At 41.3% G+C, this 24,939-nt stretch overlaps 1 protein-coding gene across 2 annotated transcripts in view; it reads left to right on the top strand.

The window, feature by feature from the left end:
* Positions 1-24,939, top strand: part of FBN2 (fibrillin 2) — a 272,503-nt gene that overhangs the window by 52,268 nt on the left and 195,296 nt on the right. For both annotated transcript variants that reach the window (XR_008317396.1, XM_053301249.1), the window contains exon 7: positions 17,464-17,589. Coding sequence is in view for 1 of the 2 variants with exons in the window: in XM_053301249.1 (XP_053157224.1) it covers positions 17,464-17,589 (126 nt within the window). In the remaining variant the exon portion in view is untranslated. The remainder of the gene's footprint in view (positions 1-17,463; positions 17,590-24,939) is intronic.

Raw genomic sequence — 24,939 nt, 5'->3', positions numbered from 1 at the left:
TGCCTTTCCAAGTTTTAGTCAGGTCAGTGCAAGAGGCTGTTTGTCATATCCCATGTGTTGAATGTCAGTGCTAGATGGGAGTGGGAGATGGACTTTTTAATATTCCCCCCCCCAAATAATATTCTCTGTCTCTGCATAACTGATGTTTTTCATTTAATCTGTTTGCCCCTGGGCTCAAGGCAAAGATGTGTGAGTGCTTCCAGATAAATTGTTTGTCTTCATTTTGTTTTTGTTATACTTGGAGACAAATGGTATGTTATACTGCAAGCATGTATAAAAAAGTTCAAAAATCTTGTGTAAAGTTGTGTAAAGTACAGCGATGTGTAAAACACACAGACACACATGGAGACACACACACACACACACCAGCAGTGTTTTATACCTTGTACAGAATGTGGGAGTGACATACTTTCTGAGCAGTGACTTGATAGAGAGATGTTGTTAATTACTCTTTGAGCAGAATTAATCTAATGACTGCCCAATTTACAACATAGTCGTATAGTTGAGTAAGTTTCATTCCTTTGAAGGGCTTGGGCATAACCTGATAAATAAGTAATTTGGAAGGACTAGAAGAAGAGGAATCCCCGCTGGTATGTTTCCCAGACTATGGGAAAACCCTATATTGGACAGCAGCGATACAGGAAGATGCTGAAAGGCACCATCTCATACTGCACAGGAGGAGGCAATGGTAAACCCCTCCTGTATTCTACCAAAGAAAACCACAGGGCTCTGTCGTTTCCAGGAGTTGACACCAACTTGACGGCACACTTTACCTTAACAGGTACACAGGCTTACTGGGTAGCAAGAAAAAACAAAAATTCCTAATAGGCTTCTAGAGGATGGGAAGGAGGATTGGGAATCAAGCCACATCTATAGAAAGTGGTTCAACCCAGGGGCATATGGTACATTAGGCAAGGGGAGACATATGTCTTCCAGCCCGCTCCCTCAAAGGGCATGGCTGTGAGAGGCCCTGCACCGGTGGGCAGACACTTTGGGTGGGAGGGGAAGGTCTTACCTGCCCCTCCCTGCTCTGCTGCTGCCCCCCGCTACCTCTCCATGGCCCGGTGCGACTGCTGGTAAAGATCTGCTTGTAGCTAGCTGGGAAGAGGGAACTTCATGTTCCCAGCTAGCTACATCTTGAGTGGGCACTCAAGATGGCGTCTGCAGTGTGAGGTCGCCCCCCATGGGATGCTGGGAACAGGGAACTTCCTGTTCCCTGCTAGCTACAAGCAGATCTTTACCAGCAGCAGAAACAGTGAGACTGTCTCTGTGTGATGGGGCCAGGCCACAGAGGGTAGCAGCAGAACACAAGAGGGGCAGGTAAGACCTTCCCCTCCCCCATCTAATGTGCCTGCTGGCTTCCTGACTTGTTCATTCTTTCGGAACAGACTACTACTACATACAGAAGAACCTTTCCACCTTCAAAGGGATTTCCTCTAAACATTTTGTATCCCTCAACCATTTTTGCTGCATACCATCCTGAGATAAAGACCAATTTGAAATTAAACCAGCTATGACAATTTATATTGACTACAAACTGAGCCAGAACCCACTTTTGGACAAGTGGTTTTTTTGTTCTGCTTTTAAAAATATTTGTTTCTTTGAACCATTTTAATACAATAGTCTGACTGTGCTCCATTGTCAAGCTGCATGCATGAAAAATTGGCCCAAACACAGTAATAGTCATTAGCGAATAGAACTTTTGAATTCACTTAGTGCTTTCTTGTTGTTTTTAGAGGTAGTACAATTATTTATATTGGGGGGAAACCCCATTACATGCGGTTTGTGAACAGAAGGTATTTTGACATTCAGTTTTGCTATACAGAAACAAAATGACTTGCTCGCTGCCTGGCTCGCTGCCGGCCCTATCCATCTCCATAACAGCATCCCTGCAGCGGCTGTTGCCACTGTTGAACGTTGTGTATAAATATACTGTGAGGGGCCCTTTTAAAAATCTCGTCTCTGGGCCCACTCCAACCTTGGTACGCCCCTGGAACCTCGCTATAAGGGTTCACATGCCTTGCATATAACTAGAAAAGAGGTAAGCATGGATGAAAACAGATGAAGTCACTTCCTTGCTGGTTTCAGAAGGGTCTTGTAGGGGAGCACATTGGGGCAAAAAACCCCAACTCCACATATACACTCATGTCAGTGACTGACTAGTAGAGAGATCTTGGGGGTCTGGGGTACAGCTCTTTGAAAGTGTTGACTCGGTGCACAACAGTTGTGCAAAAGGCAAATTTCATGTGTCATAGTTCCTACCAGAGCCAGAGGATAAGGGGGGAGTTCACTGGGGTGAATCCTTGGCTGTAAGGGGTTCACAGTAGGCTGCCACCATCCATTTTATTTTAAAATGGGACAAACCACTCTCTCCATATAAGAATCCTGATGGGGGAGAGCGTGACAGCATCCTCCCTAAAAAGGCTGAACATTCCTAGTCCTCCATCCAGAGGTGTGTGACTAAGGCAGACCCAAAGTGAATAGTAGCACACTTCACCAACAAGGGTTCAGATTCAAGCAATATATAAAGGAAAATAACATGTCTAACTAAACTGGTCCGTATCTTATTACTCACAGGCAAGAATCTTCCTGCAGTCTCCAGCCTCCAAGCAGTGGCTTCCCATTTCCCCAGCAGCTTCTCAGCCAGCTGCTTACTCAGGGTACTTTTGGGACTGAACAACTAAACAGAATAAAGCTTCTGCTGGTGGCTGTGAGTGTAGTTCCTGCCCCGTTCTCTGGACTAGTCCTTCTGTTTTGATTTTCCTAGGCTTTCCCCCTTATTAGGAAAGGCCTACCCTCCCAACAGTTGCTCCAAGTGAGGCCTAGTCCTCCCTCAAATCCTTCCCATCACGACACCATGCTAGAGACTGAAAATAAAAATGCTAATATTATAATGCTCTTATACAAATCTATGGTGCAGCCACATTTGGAGTAATGTGTGCAGTTCTGGTCACCATATCTTGAAATTGTAGTACTGGAAAAGGTGCAGAAGAGTGCAACCAAGATTATCAGGGGCCTGGAGCAAAAAAGGCTACCACATCTGGGGATTTTTTAGTTGGGAAAAGAGGTGACTACAGGGAGACATGATACAGATCTACAAAATTATTAAAATTATGCATGATGTAGAGTAAATGGATTGAGAGCATTTTCTCTCTCACACACATAACACTAGAACCAGGGGTCATGAAACTGAAGGCCAGGAAATTTAGGAACAAGAAAGGGAAGTACGGGAGAACCTTGTTATATGAGGATGCTATTTCACGTATTGGTGGGTTTCATGTATTTGTGGGTGTCTAATTGGTTAAATCCGCAGTTCCTAGAAGGCCAGAAGTAACTGCCAAAGTCACTAACATGTCTAACTTCCGTCTTCCATTTTGTCACCCAGAGTCATTTTTTGGGCTCATTTCTTTGAGAAAAAAATTCTATACACAATTTTTCAGTTTGGGGAGGCATTTGGCGGTCTGGGGGGCATTGCTGGGTACAAGAAGGGCACAGGGAGACAGCACGGAGCAAGTCAGAGTACCCTTTTTGAAGTTTTTTGCCATTTTTCTGGCATTTTTTTAACCTCTTTTCTTAATAAAAAGCATTTTCAAACAATCCCCCCCCCCCAGTTTTGGGTGGCATTGTTGGGCAGGAGACTCCGTGGAGCACACTACAGTAGTTTTCTTGCCCTTTCTGGAGGTGGTGGTGGTAGTGTTTTTACAACTTTGGGGGGCATTCCAGAACCTAACTCTTCTTTCTCCATAGGAATAGTGCCTTGTTATTCACAGTTTCATTACAGTAGTAGGCAAGGAATGGGAACCCTCATGAGTTGTGAGGTTCTCTTGTACTTTTTCACACAGCATAATTCCATAAATCTATGGAATTATCTCGCATGGGATGTGGTGATGGCCACTATCAAGGATGGCTTTAAAAGGAGCTTAGACAAATTCTAGTCTATCAATAGCTACTGGTCTGGTGGCTATAGGCCACCTCCAGCCTCAGAGGCAAGATGCCTCTAAATACCAGTTGCAGGAGAGCAACAGCAGGAAAGAGGGCATGCCTCCCCTCTTGCCTGTGGGCTTCTCAGAGGCATCTGGTGGGCCACTGTGTGAAACAGGATCCTGGGCTAGATAAGCTTTCAGCCTGATCCACCAGGGCTGTTGTTATGTTATTATGTGGAAGACAACAGCATAAACATCACTTATTTGATGTAATGCAGACATGTGCGCCTCAGGCACTGTATGTACTCTATGACCCAGTAGACTGAGTCAGCAGTCTTTGCTCTGAATGAAGGTCAAGTTAGCCACATTTCTAAGCTTGTTATGGTGATTCATTTGCTCCACCCAGAACCCTTTCTCATTATCAGTGAAAAGGGCTTGAAGGTTTGAAGGGAGGAAGCCTCGAAAAACTTACCTCCCCTGTAGACTATGCTCTCCTTGTTGCTGGGTGGATCGCGTGCCCAGATGATTGCTGGCTTCTGCCAGCAGCAGGGAGGTTTGGGGGCTGGAGGCCCCTGGAACTCCCATAATGCACCATGCGAGTGCAAGGTGCATTATGGGGAGTGCCTTGATGCTGGCTGGGAGACTGCTGGTGTGTGGGTGCCACATGGATCTGTGCAGCACCGACACACAACCAGTTAGCCCAGGCTAATGGTGCATTTGCGCCCTTAACCCAGGATAACAGCCAGGGCTCCTTTTCTGCTGCGCTGCCACCGGGAGCTGCATGGCTCCTGGTAGTTCTCACACGCAGGCAAAACCAGGCTGGGCTTCTCTAGCCCAGTTTTGCCTTCATGTGAGAACAGCCTCGCAATTTATCAGTGTTAGGGAAAGTGGCAGCTATCTGTATTGACACTTCCCAGCAGCAACATACCATTTGCCATGTGCTACAATGTATGCCTCACTTGATTGCTCTGATATTAAGGGGACTTCACAGGCTAATAATAACTTGAGAACTGTTGAATATATATATTTTCCACTATGGACCTGAATTTCTTGACACATTTAAAGGAGAAAGAAAATAATAAAAATAAAAGAAAAGTTGGTTATCTTTTGCTGAATATAGTTTGCCAGCAAGTGGAATCAGCTTCTTAAGGTTCCATTTTAAAATTTCTACATCTTAGTTATTTCTCAAACGCTACTACATGAAGAGATGGTGGCACTTGTCACCTTATTCTTTCATGCCACATTTCAGGTTGTTTCGAGATTGTTTGGATTGTGTGACTGATAGAATGCTCAAGACTTATAATGGCGGAACTCAGTTTTTACACTTTGCCTTAACTACAGTGGCACTATATTAGCAGCTATTTAGCTAGACATGAGCATCTTCCATTCTTCATGAGCCTATACAATGCAGCATATGTGCAATTTGTGATTTAACTATAGTTGTCTATTATGACACAGCGTTAACTGAAAAGAGTCATTTCATAAAGTCACTTTGAGCTGTTATACTTTCAGAACCACTTTTGCTAAATAATTGATACTGGAACCTTCAGTTATGTCAAATCTTTTCAGTTATGCTAAAATTTTGTAATTAATTAGTGTGATGATATGATATTAATCTATGTCCACTTTCTAATAGGAATATAAACAGTGTATAAAATATGCAGCTACAGATGCAGCCTGGTAGTGTTATTTTTATCAACACCAAAAATTAGGTTCATTGTGTGTTTGCTCTGTAGATTCTTAAATGCTTGGACAAAACCAGTTTTTCATTAGAGGTACATTCAAGATTCTCCTGGCTCTGTAGCTTTAATGCCCTTCAGAGTCTTTTACAGAGTTTCAGAGCGTTGGTTGCCAGCTAACTGAGCATGACAAATATTTCTAAGCTATACAATGAATAGTTGACAGTGTTGCAAAATTACATTGTGGAAACTGAAAACAGTATGGCAATTCAGCCTGTGAACAATGAGTGTTTAAAACAACAATTATTTTTTACTCTAATTTATGTAATTTCACAAATACTGTTTATGAATGTTTGAATGTACTTCACTCAACATGAATTAGGATCTCAAATACTGAGCAGCTTAAATAATTTCTGAGAGCAGCAGAACATCAAAGGCAGGGTAAAAGAAAGATAACATCAGACTTTTGACAAGGTACAAATCCAGAAAAATGCTGAGCCTTTGTAATTCTCACTAAGCCAACCACAAAAGCCTACTGCAAACAAGGACTGTAAGTTCTTTCCTGAATTACAGATTGCTTTAAACAATAACTTTCACTTTATTGTTGTTAACCAACTAATAAAACTTAGGGACAGGTTATGTGTGGCCCTTATCCCAATGTAATAGAATGGGTGGGTTGAATGGAGGAGACTTGCATTCCTCAGTTGTAATGGAAAAAGCTTCCTTCTTACTTGAGATCTGGCAGAACTGCTGTTTCATCCATCTTAATAAAAGAAGCACATAGAATTAGGAAAGCAGCAGTTTTTGCTGCCCCCCTCTTATGCATCCTCAAAATATCCCAAAATAGGTATTTTATTTTGCGTTGTTTTATTTATATTTATATAATTATATTTCAAAACTGCCTTTTGTTTGACGACCCCGTGGTTCATGAATCGATAAAAACTTAATCGATTGGCATTAACTTGGCATTAAAAAGCCAATAGAACATAATTACCAGAGGACAGCAGTAAAATAAACCAGACAGACCAGAAGCCAGAAAGAATGAGCGACAGGCGTACCTCCAACAACAGCATGTCTCTCCTGAATTTAGAGTCTGAAGGCCCAGAAAAATAAACTGGTCTTCAGTATCTTATGAAATACCAAAAGAGGAAGCTATGACTCTCAATCATCAATCATGTTTATTTACGGTCATAGACCAAAATTTACATACATAATAATACACATAATATAGTAGTGATATATACATAATATAATCAGGAAAGCTATGACTCTCCTTGGGGAGGGAGTTCCATAAGCTTGGGGAGCACCACCAAAGGGTCCCTGTCCTGAGCAAAGCCCCCCCCCCCGCCCAAGAATCTTACAAGGAAGGTAGATACCCCTGGGATCAGGCAGTGCTTAAGATACCTTGGTCTCAAACTGTTTAGGCCTTAACAGTAATAATCAGCACCTTGAATTGGGGTAAGCAGCAAGGTGGTCATATTTGCAGATGATACCAAACTCTTTAGGGTAGTGAAATTCAAAACAGATTATGAGGAGCTCCAAAAGGATCTCTCCAAACTGAGTGACTGGGCGATAAAATGGCAAATAAGGTTCAGTGTTGGCAAATATAAAGTGATGCATATTTGAGATGAAAAATGCCAACTTCAGGTGTACGGTAATGACATCTTTTGATGTTCCTGTTCCTTTCATGGCTATGGAAACATAATGGTTTCAATTGTATAGACCATTAGGACTTGACTAACTCTTATCTGTGCATGGGCTCCTCAGCTGATAGATCATCTGCTTCTTAAGCTGATGATCAAGTTTAGAGTCCTGACTTGAGTGACAAGTGAAGCACAGCTTTCTTTGCAAATGATTCTCTTTGGTTGCTTTTTGAACAATATATGTGCTTACATGTAAGTAAAATTTGATTTCTGATCCTTTCTGAAATTTTGCATGCTGGTTTGTGGACTTCTATGATATATATGGACTATTCTAGCTTTTTACTGTGCTGTTTGTTTTTGTTAGTGACCAGAATTTTTTCAAAGGATTTGGGCAGAGGGCTGGTTTTTGGTGATTTGTTGAAGTTTACACATCTTTAAGGTTTTTCCCCATAAGGTGTAATGGAGGATTCAGCAGCCCCATAACTGCACTTGGGGGGCGCTGGGGTGGCCCAGAGCGAGTGGTGGAGTAGTACCCCACCTCCTTGCGGGTGGGAGTGGGGTATAGTTGGCACATGGCAGTTGACAGTTGGCACTTTCAAAAAGACAGTCAAAATGAATAGAAGAAATGAAAGTGTGTAATGATCCTCATAGGGTTTCATTGAGGGAAAGTTATTATACACCAAAGAATCCAAACACTTGAAAAATAGTGACCATACATTTTGCTCCATAACTTTACTTCTACAAGGGCTAGAGCCTAGCTTTTTATTTTATTTTATTGAAAGCTGGGAATCTTGGGGAATTATTTGAGGAGGATCTCAAATCGATTCAAATCAAATCAGGCGCAATTCGATTTCTACTTGAATCTAGCCAATGGACCACAGGGGTGATTTGTGATTTGTCAGCTAGATTCGGGTACAAATCAATTTGTACCCAAATCAATTTGCACATCCCTACAATAGATGCACTGCATGCCAGAGGTCCTTGCAGTATACAAGATTTCCTTACAAATACACCCCACACATCTTAATGATGAGCATTTTGCTTGTACTGGCATTTCCCCTTAAAAAACAACATCATATTGGCAAAGCCCACTGTATGTTCCAGTCTAATCACTTATGTGATGGTGAAGTAAGTTTCAGGACTGGACCATTAAACTTTTGTCACAGGCACTTGGTGGTAATATCTCTAGGTAGCTCCCATTGAAAGCATTTGATGTGGTCACACATCAAGCATGATAGACAACTGCTGAAATGAAAAATTGGTTTAATTATCATTTGTAAGCATTTTGAATATTTTTAAAAATATTGATTGATTGATTGATTGATTGATTGATTGATTAAGTACTGTCAAGTTGGTGTTGACTCTTAGCAACCACATAGATAGATTATCTCCAGGATGATCTGTCATCATCTTGGCCTTTAAGGTCTCACAGTGGTGAATTCATTGCTGTCATAATCAAGTCCATCTACCTTGTTGCTGGTTGTCCTCTTCTTCTCTTTCCTTCAACTTTTCCCAGCATTATGGACTTCTCAAGGGAGCTGGGGCTTACTATGTCCGAAGTATGATATTTTGAGCCTGGTCATTTGTGCCTCGAGTGAAAATTCTGGATTGATTTGTTCTATGATCCATTTGTTTGTTTTCCTGGCTGTCCATGGTATCCTCAAAAGTCTTCTCCAGCACCAAAGTTCAAAAGCATCAATACTTTTTCTCTCTTGCTTCTTCAAAGTCCAGCTTTCGCATCCATAGAGAGTCACGGGGGAAAAAATTGTCCAGACTATTCTAATCTTTGTAGGTATAGACACATCACGACATCTAAATATCCTTTCCAAGGCCTTCATTGCAACCCTACCAAGTGCTAGTCTACGGTGTATTTCTTGAGTGCTGGATCTTTTGCTGTTGATGGTCAATCCTAAAAGGCAGAAGCTATCCACCTCTTCAATGCCTTCATTATCGATTCTGAGGCTGGTTGCTGTACCCATTGTTATAAGTTTAGTTGTCTTTACATTCTGTATTCTCAGCTATTAGAATGTGTCATCAGCGTAGTGCAGGTTATTGATGTTTCCTACTCCAACTTTAAAACCATGCTCATCTTCTTCCAATTCAGCTTCTCTCAATATATGTTCAACATATACTGTAAGTTGAATACGCCTTTGCCGATCTGGAACCAGTCTGTTTCACCATATTCCGTCTGTCCTGTGGCTTCCTGTCCTGTGTACAGGTTTCTCATGAGAACAATGAGATGATCTGGGACACCCATTTTCCTAAGGATATTCCACAACTTGACATGGTCAATGCAATTGGAGGCTTTTCTGTAGTCAATAAAGCACATATTGACTTCTTTCTGGTATTCTTTGGCTTTCTCATTAATCCAGCATGCATCGGCAATGATGTCTCTTGTTCCTTGGCCTTTTCTGAAACCAGCTTGAACACTCAGCATTAAAAATATACATTACCACAAAGATTGCATTTTACAACATATAAACATCCTTCTGATTTCAATGGATAAAAAAGGTCACAACAATATTTATCTTTTAAAGGCTAAAATAAATCCGCCATCTACACCTACATTTTTAATATCTATATTCCCACCAGTATTTCTTACTAAGCCACAACTTCCTGCAGCATTTCTGATCTGTAGATTTGCATATAAGCTATCCACTCATTAGGGAGAGAGACCAATGTAGCCTGGTGTTTCAGAAGAGTATGAACAAATCTTATAGTTAGTTATCATTTACTCAGAAAAGCTGTCTGCACTATCAAAGGGTCTTTGTATGTGGAAGCCAATAACTGGAATTTAACAGGCCATTACTTTATTGAAAGAACAAGGTAAAACATGCATCCGTTCAAACCAGAGTGGTAGGAATAGCTAAGTTTTTCTATGGAAATGCCCAGGGTGACTGGCCTAGACAACCAGCCATATGTCCCTCTGACAAAGCTCATCTCATCTCTGAACTACACTAAAAAAAAAAAAAAAAATTAGGATGGAGGAAGAGACACATATGAGGAAGTTTCTTGAATGGAGTCACCCTATTGGTTGTTAACAATCCCACTCTTGAACTATTCCTGTCTTATGAACATCCCCCTATCTCCCACCTCATCTGAGATGACCCTCAAGCCACCTTCTCATTATTTTCCAGTGTATGCATTTTCCACATCCACACTGGTTCTTCTTCTATAGGAAGAAGTCAGTGTAGCTTTTTTCCCTTCTTTCAGAGGCCTTTCTACAAATTAATTTGGCATATCCTTCAAATTAATACCACATTCCTCCTTGATAGGTGAATACTACCACCCCTAAACAGATGGGGCTTCATAAAAGCAATTCGTGTTGCTCAGTTACTGTACTCTTCCTTGGCTAAACACAATCTTGCCTATATCCTTATTTCTCTCCTCTTCTGGTTCTGTTGAGCCAACAGAGATCATGTCCCTCTTCATACCCTCATGGCAACAGAGGCATATCTAGGGAAAATAGCGCCTAGGGCAAGCACTGAAATTGCACCCCTGTTCGAACATCTGACACCCATCTTTCAGATAACTTTACCATAATATCAGCTCAAAAACACAAGTCAAGCTCATATTTCGCTTTCCTTTCAGTGTCTCTACATCTGGACTAAATTTGGTGCAAATCAAGGTCCACAAGTTAGATCTCTTGCACCTCAAATGTTCATGTGTCCGTCATCTTGAATTGGGGTGGATGTCATCATTACATACTAAATCACTGAGTTATCCCTGTCGAGTGATCTCATAAGCCTACTGGAAAGTAGGCTAAAAAACAATAAAGTTAAAAATAGCAGCAGCTTAAGCACCCTATTTAAAAAGCAGTTATTTAAATAAGCACTTGCTGGAACAAAGCAATTTTCACTGTCCATGAAAGGAGAGCAGTAATGGTGCCGGGGATTTTTCACACAGCAGACTTTACTACAAGTTTGAAGTTGCCCAAAAAACCCAGCACAAAAGTGGATTTTTTTTATCCTGGATATATATTGGGCTACACTCTTAACACACAATGAAAAACCTGAATCGTTTGTGGAATGCTCCTCGAGAGCTTTCAGGGACTTCAAGGTAAATCTGGCTAAGGTGTGAACGCACCCCCTCCATTCTGGAGGAGATGCAAGCTAAAAGCCCTGTGTGAAAAAACACACTGGTGTTCTCAGGTTCATATGGGAACAGGCCATTCTGAAGAAGAGAGCTGGTCTTCTGGTAGGGAGCATGGTAGTGCTAGTGAGCACTACTTGTGGTAGTGACCCTTTGTTAAGCAGGGTCCATCTTGGTTTGCATTTGGATGGGCAACTACTAGTACTACTACTATTTCTATACCACTTTTCAACAAAAAGTTGAAAAGTTGAGGGTAGTTCAGACGAACATTGCCTGGTACACATGAGAACATCAGGTCTGTGACAAGAACACATCTGCCCTGATGTCACTGGCAGGTGTGCCAATGCACTTTTGGCACATCCTTTAATCACATGAGAGGGATGCTCATCTGAATCACTCCTTTACATGTGCTTCAGTAAGGCTTTGGAGTTCATGTAGAGGGACAATTCACCTGAAGCAGCCCCAAGCGTTGCTCCATGACTGTAAACATTACTGCACAACTTGCAGGCCTACTTGTCTTTGTTGCAGTCCTCCAGCTTGCTTCCCAAGGTCAACATCTCCTATCAGTGGGTAGGGTGTTTTGCATTACAGCACCACCATATTTTCAAACCATACTTCTTTAGCTGGCTTGTCTTGTGCTGCCAGAAGGGATAGCCCCTTGGAAACCTAACAGCTGTTCATCAGCTGCTCGTCCCAGGAATGAAGCTGTGCTTCAGCTCTTGCACAAACAAGGTCCAGATTCCACTAATGGTTGCTAGCTTGGCAATCACTCTTCTCTCCTGTCACATGGCTTTGTCATCAAACCTTAAATAATTTGTGATGTCCTCAAATCATCTAAGTTGCTTCTGTCCTGCAGCTTGCTTCCCAAGGTCAACATCTCCTATCAGTGGGTAGGATGTTTTGCATTACAGCACCACCATATTTTCAAACCATACTTCTTTAGCGGGCTTGTCTTGTGCTGCCAGAAGGGATAGCCCCTTGGAAACCTAACAGCTGCTCATCAGCTGCTCGTCAGACCCAGGAATGAAGCTGTGCTTCAGCTCTTGTACAAACAAGGTCCAGATTCCACTAATGGTTGCTAGCTTGGCAATCACTCTTCTCTCCTGTCACATGGCTTTGTCATCAAACTTTAAATAATTTGTGATGTCCTCAAATCATCTAAGTTGCAACATGGCACAGAAGTAGGAGGGCCCCAAATATACTGCCCACAGTCCCTGTAGCACTTCATGATTGGCATGAAACGACCAGCCAGGACTAGCAGGCTAAGATACACTTTCAGTTCTGTTAGATCAAGGTGCTTCCATCAGAAGCTGCTGCCTACTGAATCAGACAGTTGATCCATCTAGGGCAGAATTGTCTACTCTGACTAGCAGTGTCTCTCCAGGACTTTAGGTAGTATTTTGATTCCTCCCTCAGGGTTCATGGTGGTTTTTTCCCCTTGCCCCATCTCTCTCTCTCTCTCTCTCTCTCTCTCTCTCTCAGATTGTAGAGGGAGTTGCTTCACTCATTGCCTTCTCCTGCTGGACTAAACTTCTCTTAGTCTGGCCTCTCACTGGAGGACCCCAACCCTCGTGGGCAAGTAACAGACTGGTTGTAGTAGGTCTACTTTTGACATTTCTGCTTCTCATGTAACCCATTATCTCGGTACTGTCACTGGCAGGTGAATGAAGTTCAGTGGACTTTTCAGTGCCACACATTCCTCCTCTACATCTTCTTGCTCTCTCCATCTGGAACAAAGCTCCAAACTCTGCCCCCCCCCCCAATTTCTGAGCTGTATCCCACTAGGAGAAATAGAAAAAGACCAGATTGGTACTGCAGATGGTCCACTGATGCCAGGCTTACTGAAGATGACATGGAGGCTATTCTCACAAAGGGAGCCCAGCCCAGTTTTGTCTGGTCATGTGCTGCAATGGGATAAGTGATACAGGCCAGAAGTGTATATAATCGAAATCAGGGACACATGAACAATTCTGCATGGAATGTTGAATAGTAACCTCTTGGTAATGTTCAACTGAGCCTACAGAATAATTTACTTTTATTTTTATAATATCCAAAGTGTTTGACAATTTCTGATCCTCAGAAGCATACATAATTAGGGTGCAAGCAATATGATACACTGAAAGAGATTTTATCAAGCGACTTTACTGCTGTGAGAAAGGGCTCACTTTGTTCCACTCAGCTTTGGGAACTGTGTGTGCTCCCAATTGTGTGTGCTCCCAAACTGTGTGCTCCCAAACTGTGTGTGCTCCCAAACTGTAGCTTTTCCTCCTACCTTGATTCCATACAACCACTTCCACCCAGGTTTTGCTCCTACCTTGCTTCCATATAAGTGAAAATTGGGAGCACACACAGTTCCCAAAGCTGAGTGAAACACAGTGAGCCTTTTCTCACAAGCAGTGAGAAAGCCTTGAGGGTGGGCTGCAGGAAATGCTGTTTAAGCTTACCTTCCCCACAGATGATCGCTCCACCATTGGTGGGCGCACTCTCCGTGTGCCCAGATGATTCCCTGCTGGCACAGGCAACAGGGAGGGTTAGTGTGTGGTGCATTATGAGAATCCCCCCCCCCCCCCGCCCGAGAACTCTGCTGTCTGTCAGCTGTGGCTGCAAGCAGCCGCGGCTGACAAATGATTAAAAAATGAAGTTAGGAGAGTGCTTGCTCTCCTAACCTCATTTTAAAGAGAGGCTTCATAGGTGGGTTTGCCCCTGCGGTGCCACCGGGATTGGGCCAGATCCCAGTGGTACACCGGGCTGGGTTTCCTTAGCTCAGTTTTGTATGCACATGTGAATAGCCTCAGTTTTTGATTGTGTGAATAACCCCGCTCTCTTGGTTTGAATGCAGACAGTTGCTATCCCCCTCTTGCCTAAGAGAACTGGCATTTCCTCCTCTTTGCTCAGTTAGCAGTTTGCCAATTGAAATAATACTGTTTTGATTTCATACTGGAATGTTGCTCAGCCAGATGATTCTACAAACTTTTTTTCATATGAGAAGTGAAGTGAGGTATGAGGACATCATATTTTTCAGTTTTTAAAACTGAAACCAATGTGGCCTGTAGCCTATAAGATGGGCATCAACTTGGAGAAGAGCAGAGTTTTTACTGTGTAAGGCTGTGTGATACCTCCAGCCAATTTCAGACCCAATGTACACACTGATCTGCATGCCTTTTAATAGATTATCTAAATTCAGGTCTTGATGTAGCAAGACTCCGTTGATATTTCATTTACTGAACTCTTTTTCAGTATTGCTGTGTAGGATAACACAAGTCACTGCACCCCCTTTAGAAATAGATGTTTTTACTATAAATTGGACTAACACTGAAAAAGATTAATACAATTTCTTGAATGCTAAAGTGTTTTCACTTCAGGGAGAGAGATAAACTTAGCCTATTTGTATTTCCTGCTGGTACAGTAATTAATTTTAAATCATTTCATATCTCCATTTCATTCCTCTGTGAAACATGCTCTTGTGAGAGCATCAAACAAAGACCTTCTTTGTAGAGGTAATGGCCACCAGAGAATTCATAAATTGCTGTTTGCACATTAATTTGCTACTTACAACATCTGTAAATTGTTAATTTTAACTACTGCTTTGCTGACACAGTTGGCTGCATTTGAATAAGCAACACTGGCAGATAAAGGGTGTACTTATATTGGATACCCATATGTATTAAGTGCATATTGAATTATAAGGTCAAAGGTCAAACACTGTAACTTACAGCTACAAACTAAAAGAGGCTATTGGAAATACCAATGTCATTAATAGTACCATGTTCCCAACAGGATTTAACTTTGGGGCAGTTATACAGCTCTTTTTTTAAAAAATGAAGTTTTATTTTACAGGCATTGGGTTCTTCTGTGCATGTACATCACTTGATTCTTCACAATTTTATTATTTAGCACTTTTACTCTTGACTGAATGTTTCACCTGACTCTGTTGTAAAGCATCATTGGATTTGAGATGAGGCAACAAGGTGACAATGTTCTATCCATGGTGTTTGATCTTTGAGGTTTCATTCACAAATGGAAATCACCATTTAATGTGGCAGTCATTAACATACATATCTGTATCAGCTAATCACGTGGAAGGAATCATGGAACTACAGATGGATATGCACTAGTATCTTCTTGCTTCAAGTCTTTCAATCAATCAATCAATCAATCAATCTTTATTACTGTCACAGATCAGCAAAAAGTATAGGGGTGATTACAAGTTAAAATGAGAGTAGATAAAAGTGATAACATGTAAAATGGTACATAATAATACTAAAAGGACTAAGAATACTAAAGATAGTAGAAACAGAATCACACCTGAGAAATAGTAAAAGTCATATATATATATATATATATATCTATATATATATATATATATATAGCATAAAACAACATATGGGGGGGCATAAAGTTGTAAGAAGGTTAAAAGGTATTTTAAAAAACAAACAGAAATATATAAAATCCTGAGTAATAAAATTAGAAAACAGCCGGATTGAGGGTTATGAGGAGCAGTAAAAGGGAGGCACGTGAGCAACTGCAGGGCCTGCCCAGAGTCACCGGGAGTTGATAGGACTCACTGCCCATCATCCACCGACAAATGCTGATTGCAGCCACACAGTACCTGGCGATGCTTTATGTGATGGCAGGCTTAGAGTCAGAGAGTAGATAGGAGCTGTAGAATTGGGTTGGGTGACCTGGATACTTGGTTAGCAGTGGAAGGATGAGAGAGGTATGTATGTCTCTATTAGAATGAACAGTATAGGAGAACATGCTCAGTAGTTTTGATCTGCACACATCTGACCCACAGGGGCATAATTGCTCTGCAAGTGGGGTCCTCCTATAACGGCCTTCTAGCTCTGCTGAGGGGAGGCCATGGCAGCAGGTCAAAGTGAATGTCCTTCTGTGATTTGGAACCTGCTTCAAGTCTAGGTGGAAGAGTGGAAATGCAGTCTGGGGAAGTGAAGATACAGTGTGACACAGACACTGCCACATCACTATCTCATCTTTCTTTACAGACTGTGGTACTGTGCACAATCTGGGAAGCTACATTTGCCAGCAGACATGCTAAGATCAGCACGAGTGTGTACAGGGCTGGATAGTCCCTGTCAATATATTTGACAGTCTAATATATTGAAACAGAGCTGCCAAGACCCAAAAGAAACTTTAGTGCCAGTGAAGCATAGGCTTTTGTGGGGACCAACGAGTAATAACTTTTCAGCCACCATGGTGACAAATGGCAAAAAGCTAGCTTGTCCAATCAGCAGCGAGCAGTGAGTTTCTTCAGACCAAATTCCAGATCATGTGGCACATAAGCCATTAGGAAGAAAATTGGTTTTCCTAATTCACCCTCATTCCAACCTCATTAAAAGTGTTCTGCCTCACAAACATCTCAGACTGTATTTAGAAAAAGAAAAAGGAAAGCCTTGAAAAAAACAATCCTGGGAAGGATATGCAAGATTGGGATATAAAAGTCTTACCTCATCTCCTATCTAAACAATGCATTTTAAAAGCTGTACTATTCTAAATAAACTTAGCACAGTTTCAGAAATAAAGTGTAAACACTTCCTACGAATTTAGTTACAACTAAAGTTTGGCAATTGATGATTGTGATAAACAGTGTTTAACTACATGACTGCATCATATTGTCTTCCAAAGTCCTCTTGTTTGCAATGTACATGTCTTTAGGTCACTGGATCACTGGAACTGGAACTGTTATTTTTTAAAAATAAAATTGCCTAATTCCAATATATGCAAATGCATCTATTATGAAAGAGAAAGGCACTTCTGAGACAAGATCTTGACGAAGCCCTTTACAAACAAATGGGAGAACATTTATTTTGATTTTGGTTTTAATTATATTTTTATTCCTTGTAAGCCACTTGGGGGAAAATGGCCTCATATTTTTAAAGAAACAAATGAATCTTTAAGATAAAACATTGATATTTTGGTTAAGTGCATATGTTTTTAAAAGCAATATGTTTTAAAAGGTAGACCCTATGTAGCCCACATTGCCATCAGCTAGAATATAATTATGTGATGTTAGGACTGAGGTCAGATTTGTTTTCAAGGAACAAATCTGCTTAGAACATAGAGACACCTGCTTTTCATTACTGTTGTAACTGTCTGTTCTCTTTGCAGATGTTGATGAATGTCAGGCCATCCCTGGAATTTGCCAAGGAGGAAACTGCATTAATACAGTTGGTTCATATGAGTGCAAATGCCCGGCTGGCCACAAACAGAATGAAGCAACTCAGAAATGTGAAGGTAAGTGTAGTGGATCAGGCAGAACACCTGGGTGCTGCTCATTGCCTCAGTTGGGTTATGGTGTCAGAGAAGTACAGAGAGCACTTTTAAATTAAAGAATAATTGCTTGTAGATCAAGTACATAGATTTACTAAAACCTCAAAAGTTTCAGTATGGTTTGATAGAGGCAGAGCTAATTGTATTCCCTTCCTCTTCTAACTGATAGAAAATTTTGAGAAATGGCTTCTGAGCACAATATTTCTTTTCAAGAAGCTGTTGAATAAAAATTAATAATAAAAGCTATGAGCCACACAGGCCAGTGCAAAGCTGCTTCAGCCATAGCAAATAGTAAGTGAGTAAATTCTTTATTCAGTCACTGATCAGAAAAACAACAGAATATCAAAGTATAGCAAACTACATCCAACAACTATAATACAGAAAAGTTAAGAGGCTTTTGAAGATATCCTAACTTGCCTAATCCTGTTAGCAGACAGAAGAAATTAGGCTACATTGTACGTAACCTCAATCATAGCAAATTAAAAAGTTGATTTATCTGAGGGCTGTCTACATCAAGCATGCCTCAGAAACCAGCACCAGTCAGGACACCTAGGCTGGGGCGTATACTGCTGCTGTCATCTTGTCTTCTCATGCCCTGTTGCCACTTGGAGCCACTGTGGAGAAAATATGGCTGCCAGGTACTGCTTTTATTCTGAAGCCCAATGGAAGAGACGCCCCATTCACCTTAATAGTCATCTGCTGCCATTTTCTTCCTGACTGCCATTTTCCTGGGGGCTGTTTGCATTGCGCTTGTTGCAGCTTGAAGAACCACCAGCAATCACAGCCAGAAACCTGTTACTTTTTATTCTCTTCATTGTATGGAAACCACTTTAAGAGGTCTCATTCTGAAAGGCAGTATATGAATAAAATAAGTACCTAAAAAGAGAAACAATAGAAGCTTCCAGCTACACTGGATCAAAGGATGTGTTGGCCCAACAGGATTTTAGAGGCTTTTGAGAATGTTGCACTCTGTTCAGTGGATCACTTCTTGTACTGCTTTGGCTTCAGACAGTACAGGGTGATATTTAAACAGTCCATAAAATATGGCTTGTATAGGTCTAGCACATGCTGTCATCCAGTGTTTTCTAACCAGTCAGATGACAAATAATTCTTCACTTTTATGCCTAAGTATATTTCTCTCATTGTGCCTATAGCAAATGCTTCAGAAGGGAAGGAATACACACTTGAACTAATTATTTTGTCTGGAGCCTGCAGAGGCTTCAAACAGGGCTTACCTATTGTACATTGCCACCTTAATTAAAAGGCAATGGCTGCCCTCCATCCAATGCTACGTTTCGGGGGCAGGAGGAGAGAGGTTGCTTTTCTTGAAAGTGTCTGAGAATTTGAAGATCATGCCACATGGTTGTGCATATGCAGTGGTTTCCGATAATGTTAGAGGAGTATGATACTATGAGTGCTGGTCTCTGGAAATTATTGTACACTGTACTGTACAGCTCTACAGCTGTGGCAGCATAGTATGACCTCCCTTTGAATTCCCAGTCATCACTAAAAGAGAGAGTTCCTCATCTAGTCACTTTATAATGGTGGTAGGCAAGAGAAGTTTAGAAGGCAGTTTGGGAAAAGACCCAAAGGAGCACAAGTTTGCTAGGTTTAGGTTGTAGAACCTGACAGTGGAATTCTACCCATTCTGACAATAATACGGGATTTCTATTTTCTTCTTTAATACCTGACATTTGGATTCTAATGTTTTCTCTTCATCATTCTTTTCTTAGAATAATAGAATGTTAAAATTAAGAGGGACCTTTGAGGTCTTCTAGTCCCCTGCTCAGTGCAGAAAATTGGTACAGATAGCTGCCTTCTTTCAACTCATCTCACCTACTGAAATTTGCGTAGTCAATTTGTCTTTCATTTCCTCCTCCCAAATCACTGATTCCACTGCCATACAGAGACTGCTTCAATTCCCCACAAGAATCTTCCAAACCCCTCCCTTAAGCTCAGCAACTACCAACTGCCCATGTCTTCTATTATTAATTGAACTGTAAGGCCTAACAGCCTCAGTCTTCCTGACGTTGTCACACGAGATAGACTCTGCTTCCACCATAGGGTAAAGGGGGTAACAGAATATGGTTGCACAGAGGTGTATGTGAAATAAGCTCACAAACCTTAATAGACTAATAACATAGATAAGTTGTGTTTAGAGGAGCTATATTTTGACTGAGTTCTTCCTTTAAGTCCCAGTCTCACTTCAGATACAATCCAAGGAGAGGGTGGGAGAGGAAGGAGGAAATATTGTAACAGAACCAATCTATTTTCTTACCCAAAAGATTCCATAAAGTTGTTCTTTCTTGCTGCTGAATATTGTAAATAACAGATATTGTAATGACAAATAAAATCAGTTAAGCTTGGAAGAAGAGCTAGCAACATATGAAGAATGACTTAAGTTCAGTTTTAATAAACAAAAGAAAACAAACTTTTTGTACAAAACCAGTAAAGGATTTGTATGGAACTATGTCATAAATAAATCAGCTTTAGAATAAATAAGAGAGGTGGTAGTAAACATAAATAGAGATGTGTTGTATATTTTCCCCTATAAGAAACCCTTTATCTTTAATGAGTTGACATTAAAAAACATATTATAGTTTTCAGAATAACAACTGGGGGGGAAATGAGGTGAGGGCAGCTGAGGTTGCTAAATATAGCTGCACATAGTACAAATATTGCGTAGGCAAAGCAAGTGTTTGAATGTTCTTGGCTTTTGTGCTGAACACTGGAATGCCACTTTTTCAGAAGTTATTCCTTTATATAATAGAACTTTATTTGGGGTATTTTCAACCCAAGCTTTAACATAAGCAGGCGGGAAATGAGTGAGTGGTAATTTTCCTTGTTGATATGAATGAAGAAGCCCGTCCATGTAGGAGTAGCACTGGAATGTCAAGTAAATATTCAGTAGTGAAAGGCAGAAGAAAATAAATATTTGCATGTTCAAAAGTTATTTCATTTATTTTTTAGCACTTTTCTTCTGTTTCAGAAAGGCAGAATTTTAATGTAACTGGTCTGTTGTAGGACACTGCCATGTTTTTAACCTTTTCAGTGTTTTGTTGCTGGTATTCCTCATTGGCCATGAAGAGGCAGGTGGCCCAGCCCTATTCAAGCTTTTGCTAGCATGGGACTATAGAGTATGTAGTGCAGAGCAGCACATTCCCAGCTAGTAGCCCCTCAAGCTGGAGCACTCTCTCACAAATATGGTAGCCAGCTGCCAGGACCTGGAAACAATGGGGAAAGTAGACATATGATTGACAAGCCTAGGTACTGTGGCCCCTGCTCTTTACTAACCTGTGTTAAGAGCAAGGGTTAGAAGCAGGGTTAGCAAGATTTGAACTACCAGGGCTTGGGGCATTTGCCCTGGTTCACACAAGCATACAACCCTGGGTTAGAGGCAGATCGCTTAGGTTTAGCTGCTTGTGAAAAGGCTTGTAATGTCATTGCTTGGCATCAAATAAAGCTATTGCATGTAATGTACTGTGTACAGTTTTGGTTGCTGTATCTTAAGGACATTGTAGAACTGGAAAAGGTGCAAAGGAGGGCAAACAAGATAATCAGGGGCCTGGAGCCACCTTCCTTTTGAGGCAACACTACATCTGTGGCATTTTAGTTTGGAAAATAGACAACTATGGGTAAACATGGTAGAGGTTTCTAAAATTATGCATCAAGTAGAGACAGTGGGCAGAGATAACGTTTTCTCCCTCTCTCACAACACTAGAACTAGAGGTTAGCCCATGAAACTGAAGGTTGGGAAATTTAGGACCAACAAAAGGAAATACTTCACACAGAGCATAATTAACTTCTGGAATTCTCTGCCACAAGATGTGGTGATAGCCACTAGCTTGGGTGGCTTTAAAAGGAGTTTGGACAAATTCATGGAGGACAGGTCTATCAATGGCTACTAATCTGGTGCCTATAGGCCACCTCCAGCTTCAGAGACATGATGCCTCTAAATACCAGTTGCAAGGAGCAAAAGTGGAAGAGATGGCATGCCCTTACCTCTTGCCTGTGGGTTTCTCAGAAGCATCTGCTGGGCCACTGTGGGAAACAGGATGTTAGATTAGATAGGCCTTGGGCCTGATCCAGCAGGACTGTTCTTATGTTTTTAAAAATATGTTAATACCAGGAGCTGAATGTACTCAAGAGATATTTCTGCCTGTTAAAGCAGTCAGCAAACCTTTATTCCTACAAAAACCTATGACATTAGTTTTTACAGAAACAGTTTTAGCATAGAGTCAGCCCTTAACAGCCCTATGACTCTGTTGAAGTTGTGGTAGTGTAAGTAGTGCTTTGCGCTACCAACGCTTTGAAAGAATCATTTACCTGCTGTTTATCCTTTTCCACTGTGAAATGAAATTTTTGCAGCTTGTGTAGAACACAATTACTTTGGTGAATCTAAAAGGAATCTGCAGATGAAGGCTCAAGGAGTGCTTTCCCTTTCCGTGTCTCACTGTGCCTCTACCAGTGCTGTTCAAGAAGCCATGCACAGATTATAGCATGTTGCAAATAAGTTCTTTGTTTTGAAGCAATAGTTGAAATTTCATCCCCCCCCCCAAAAAAAATTGAGTTTTGTTTGGCAGATATTCTGCTCCATATACTCTTGGAAAAAATGCTGAAGGCTTTTTGTTGATCTTGTATAATAAAGTTAAGGACCTCTAAACATTAAAGAAAATTTATAGTGCATAATTATACAAGCCCAGATTTTTTCAAAAATTCAACCTTCAGACAGGGCAGGTCTTGGAACTGCAGCAGACATTACCTATTCTTGGCATGAATCAGCTAGAAAAATAAGATGTTACATGTTTTAATGTACAGTAATGTGAATACCATAAGCCTAAAAATATTTCTCTTTACACATGGGTTGAACCCTGGAAAGCCTAGTTGACCCATTTAAATATACTTTAAAATATGTTATATAGTTGCAGTTACACCTATAGAATGACTAATTATTTCTGAGCATTTAGAACTTTATACAGTTATGTGTGGCAGCAAGCAAGCCTCCTTTTGAGAGAGAGACATCCTTTGCAGAGATGTGCTAAAAGGAAAAGAGTACATGGTGAAATAATTCATCCAAATAAGTTCCATATAATGAGATGACTATTCACCCAGGTAGGGCTGCCCAAGCCTCAGTAGGGCTGCTCGTGTGAACAGCCTCTCTTTGTTTTAGTCTGATTTTATTTATTTTATTTATTACAAATGTGTTCTCACCAGCCAGTATTCTGCCCACTCTTTTCCCCTCCTTCACCGTGTAAAGACAGATTAAACATTACAAAGGGGCAAAAGTTTTACAGACCTTACCTAGGCAAAATGCCAGTTTTCAACAGGAGTGGTATGACTTTGACATTAACTATCTGAACCTTCTTTAAAAGAAAATAAACCAGTCGTCATGCAATTTCAGTTTCTTTTCAACCTTTTGGACTTGAAGAGCCAGATGTGCTTTAACATGCTTAAAGAAAACCTTTTTCCTGGCAGTAATGTGAATGAGTGTACCCATTACACTTTCAGTATTTTGCTTAACAAAATTGCTTGAATAACTTAAAAGAATGGTACTTACTATAACATAATATTACTTGTATTCTCTCTGTATATCTTATTTATAAGGCTTGTAGCATCAAACTTTTTGTACTAAAACCCAGTAAAAACAGCAAATTTTCTGTAAATAAAATGTAATAGTCCAGGGACTATTTAAAATTAACTCCAACCTTTAAAATCCATCCCATTAAAAAAAAAGTATTCTGCAAGATAATAGTGGTGCTCCTATTGTTATCTCTTTCCCACAAAGAGACAAAGAGAAGACCATATAACAGGCTTGTCCACTCCTGTCTGAACTTCTTGCAAATTAACTGCTCCCCCTTTATTTGGACTTTTGGACTGCTCCCCCTTTATTTGGATCAAAGGAAATTTTTATCCAGTAATCGCAGGGTCTCCAGTAATCTTCCACGTTTCTTTGGGCTGATTCAGATGATATTTGATCCACCCACCCCACCCCACATGATAAAAATGTGTGCTCCCTGTGAGGGTTCTTCTCACCTCCCAGCATTCAGTGTCACCTCTCTCTAATCACATGAGGGGAAGGTCTGTTCAAACCACTTCTCTACACAGGCTAGAAGTTCTAGTTTTACGTTAGTATTTGTAATGCATGTAGTAGGACAGTTTGGATGCCCCACCCCCACACACAATGAGGAAGAGGTGCCTCTGTGTGTGAAGGAGTGTGCATAACCTTATTGCATGTGGTGGGCCAGGTGGACAAAGTACTGTATAATCCAAGCCAGCCCTCTGTGAAGAAGAGAGCAGGGGAGGCAACATGCAAGCCCACATAAGCCCAATTTCCACACACAGGCTTTGAGAAACTTGGGAACAAAATGATGCCAAAATAAGTCAGTTCTCCAGAAAAGGGGAGTTCAATAGTTTTTTGAGAAACCATAAAGAACTTCCCTCCATATAGCCTTAGTTGTTAAAGTGCAACCAAGAGGGCATATAGATTCAGAGGCGGGTCTCACGATCCATGAGACCCTCTTTTTGCAAAACTGTGGGGAGAGCGGGCTAAGCCCGCTCTCCCCGCAGATGATCAGGCGGGGAGCCCTGGGTGGCTGGATCAGCAGCCCACACGATTGCCAGCTCCATGATAGAGCCGGCGGGGGCTGGGGGGACCTGGGGCCGTGTGGCCCACGGAAGCCCCAGTATGCCCTGCATGAGTGTGCAGGGCATACTGGGGAGACCCCCGGAGCCAGGAGCCAGCTTTTCGCCTCCACTCCGGGGGGTCTACTCATGAGTAGCCACGGCGCGGAGTCATCAGTTTGGAGTCATCAGTTGCCTGCTGTGATGTGTTTAAAGATCAGAGTAAAAGACCAGATCAAGCGTGTGACCTGGAATATGCGTCGGTCCAGAGACCACTTGGGATAGGCCCATAGTTGTCATGGCTGCTATGAACTCCTGAGCTGCCCAGGACAAATTAGTCCCAAAATGAACATTGAAGTCCCCCAGCACCAAAGGTCTTTGAGACTCCAGTGAGTTCTGCAACCAAGTCTGTGAGCTCAGTAAGGGATTCCATTGGACAGCAGGGGGATTGGTACACCAACAAAAGTCCCAATCTATCCCTGGTCCCCAAACTTAAGTACACACATTCGATATGGTCTGATACCCTAACAGGGACCCTGGTAAGGGAGATGATATCCTTATAGACCACAGCCACTCCACCTCCCTGCCCCAATAACATCTTACGTTTATTAATGTTTCTTTTTAGATTGTGAGCCCTTTGAGGACAGGGATCCATTTTTACTTATTTTTCTATTCCTCTATGTAAACCGCTTT

The sequence above is a fragment of the Hemicordylus capensis genome, chromosome 2, assembly GCF_027244095.1.
Source record: "Hemicordylus capensis ecotype Gifberg chromosome 2, rHemCap1.1.pri, whole genome shotgun sequence".
NCBI classification, from domain to species: domain Eukaryota; kingdom Metazoa; phylum Chordata; class Lepidosauria; order Squamata; family Cordylidae; genus Hemicordylus; species Hemicordylus capensis.
The sequence above is the reverse complement of the archived record's forward strand: the minus strand, read 5'-3'. Positions and strand labels throughout refer to the sequence as shown.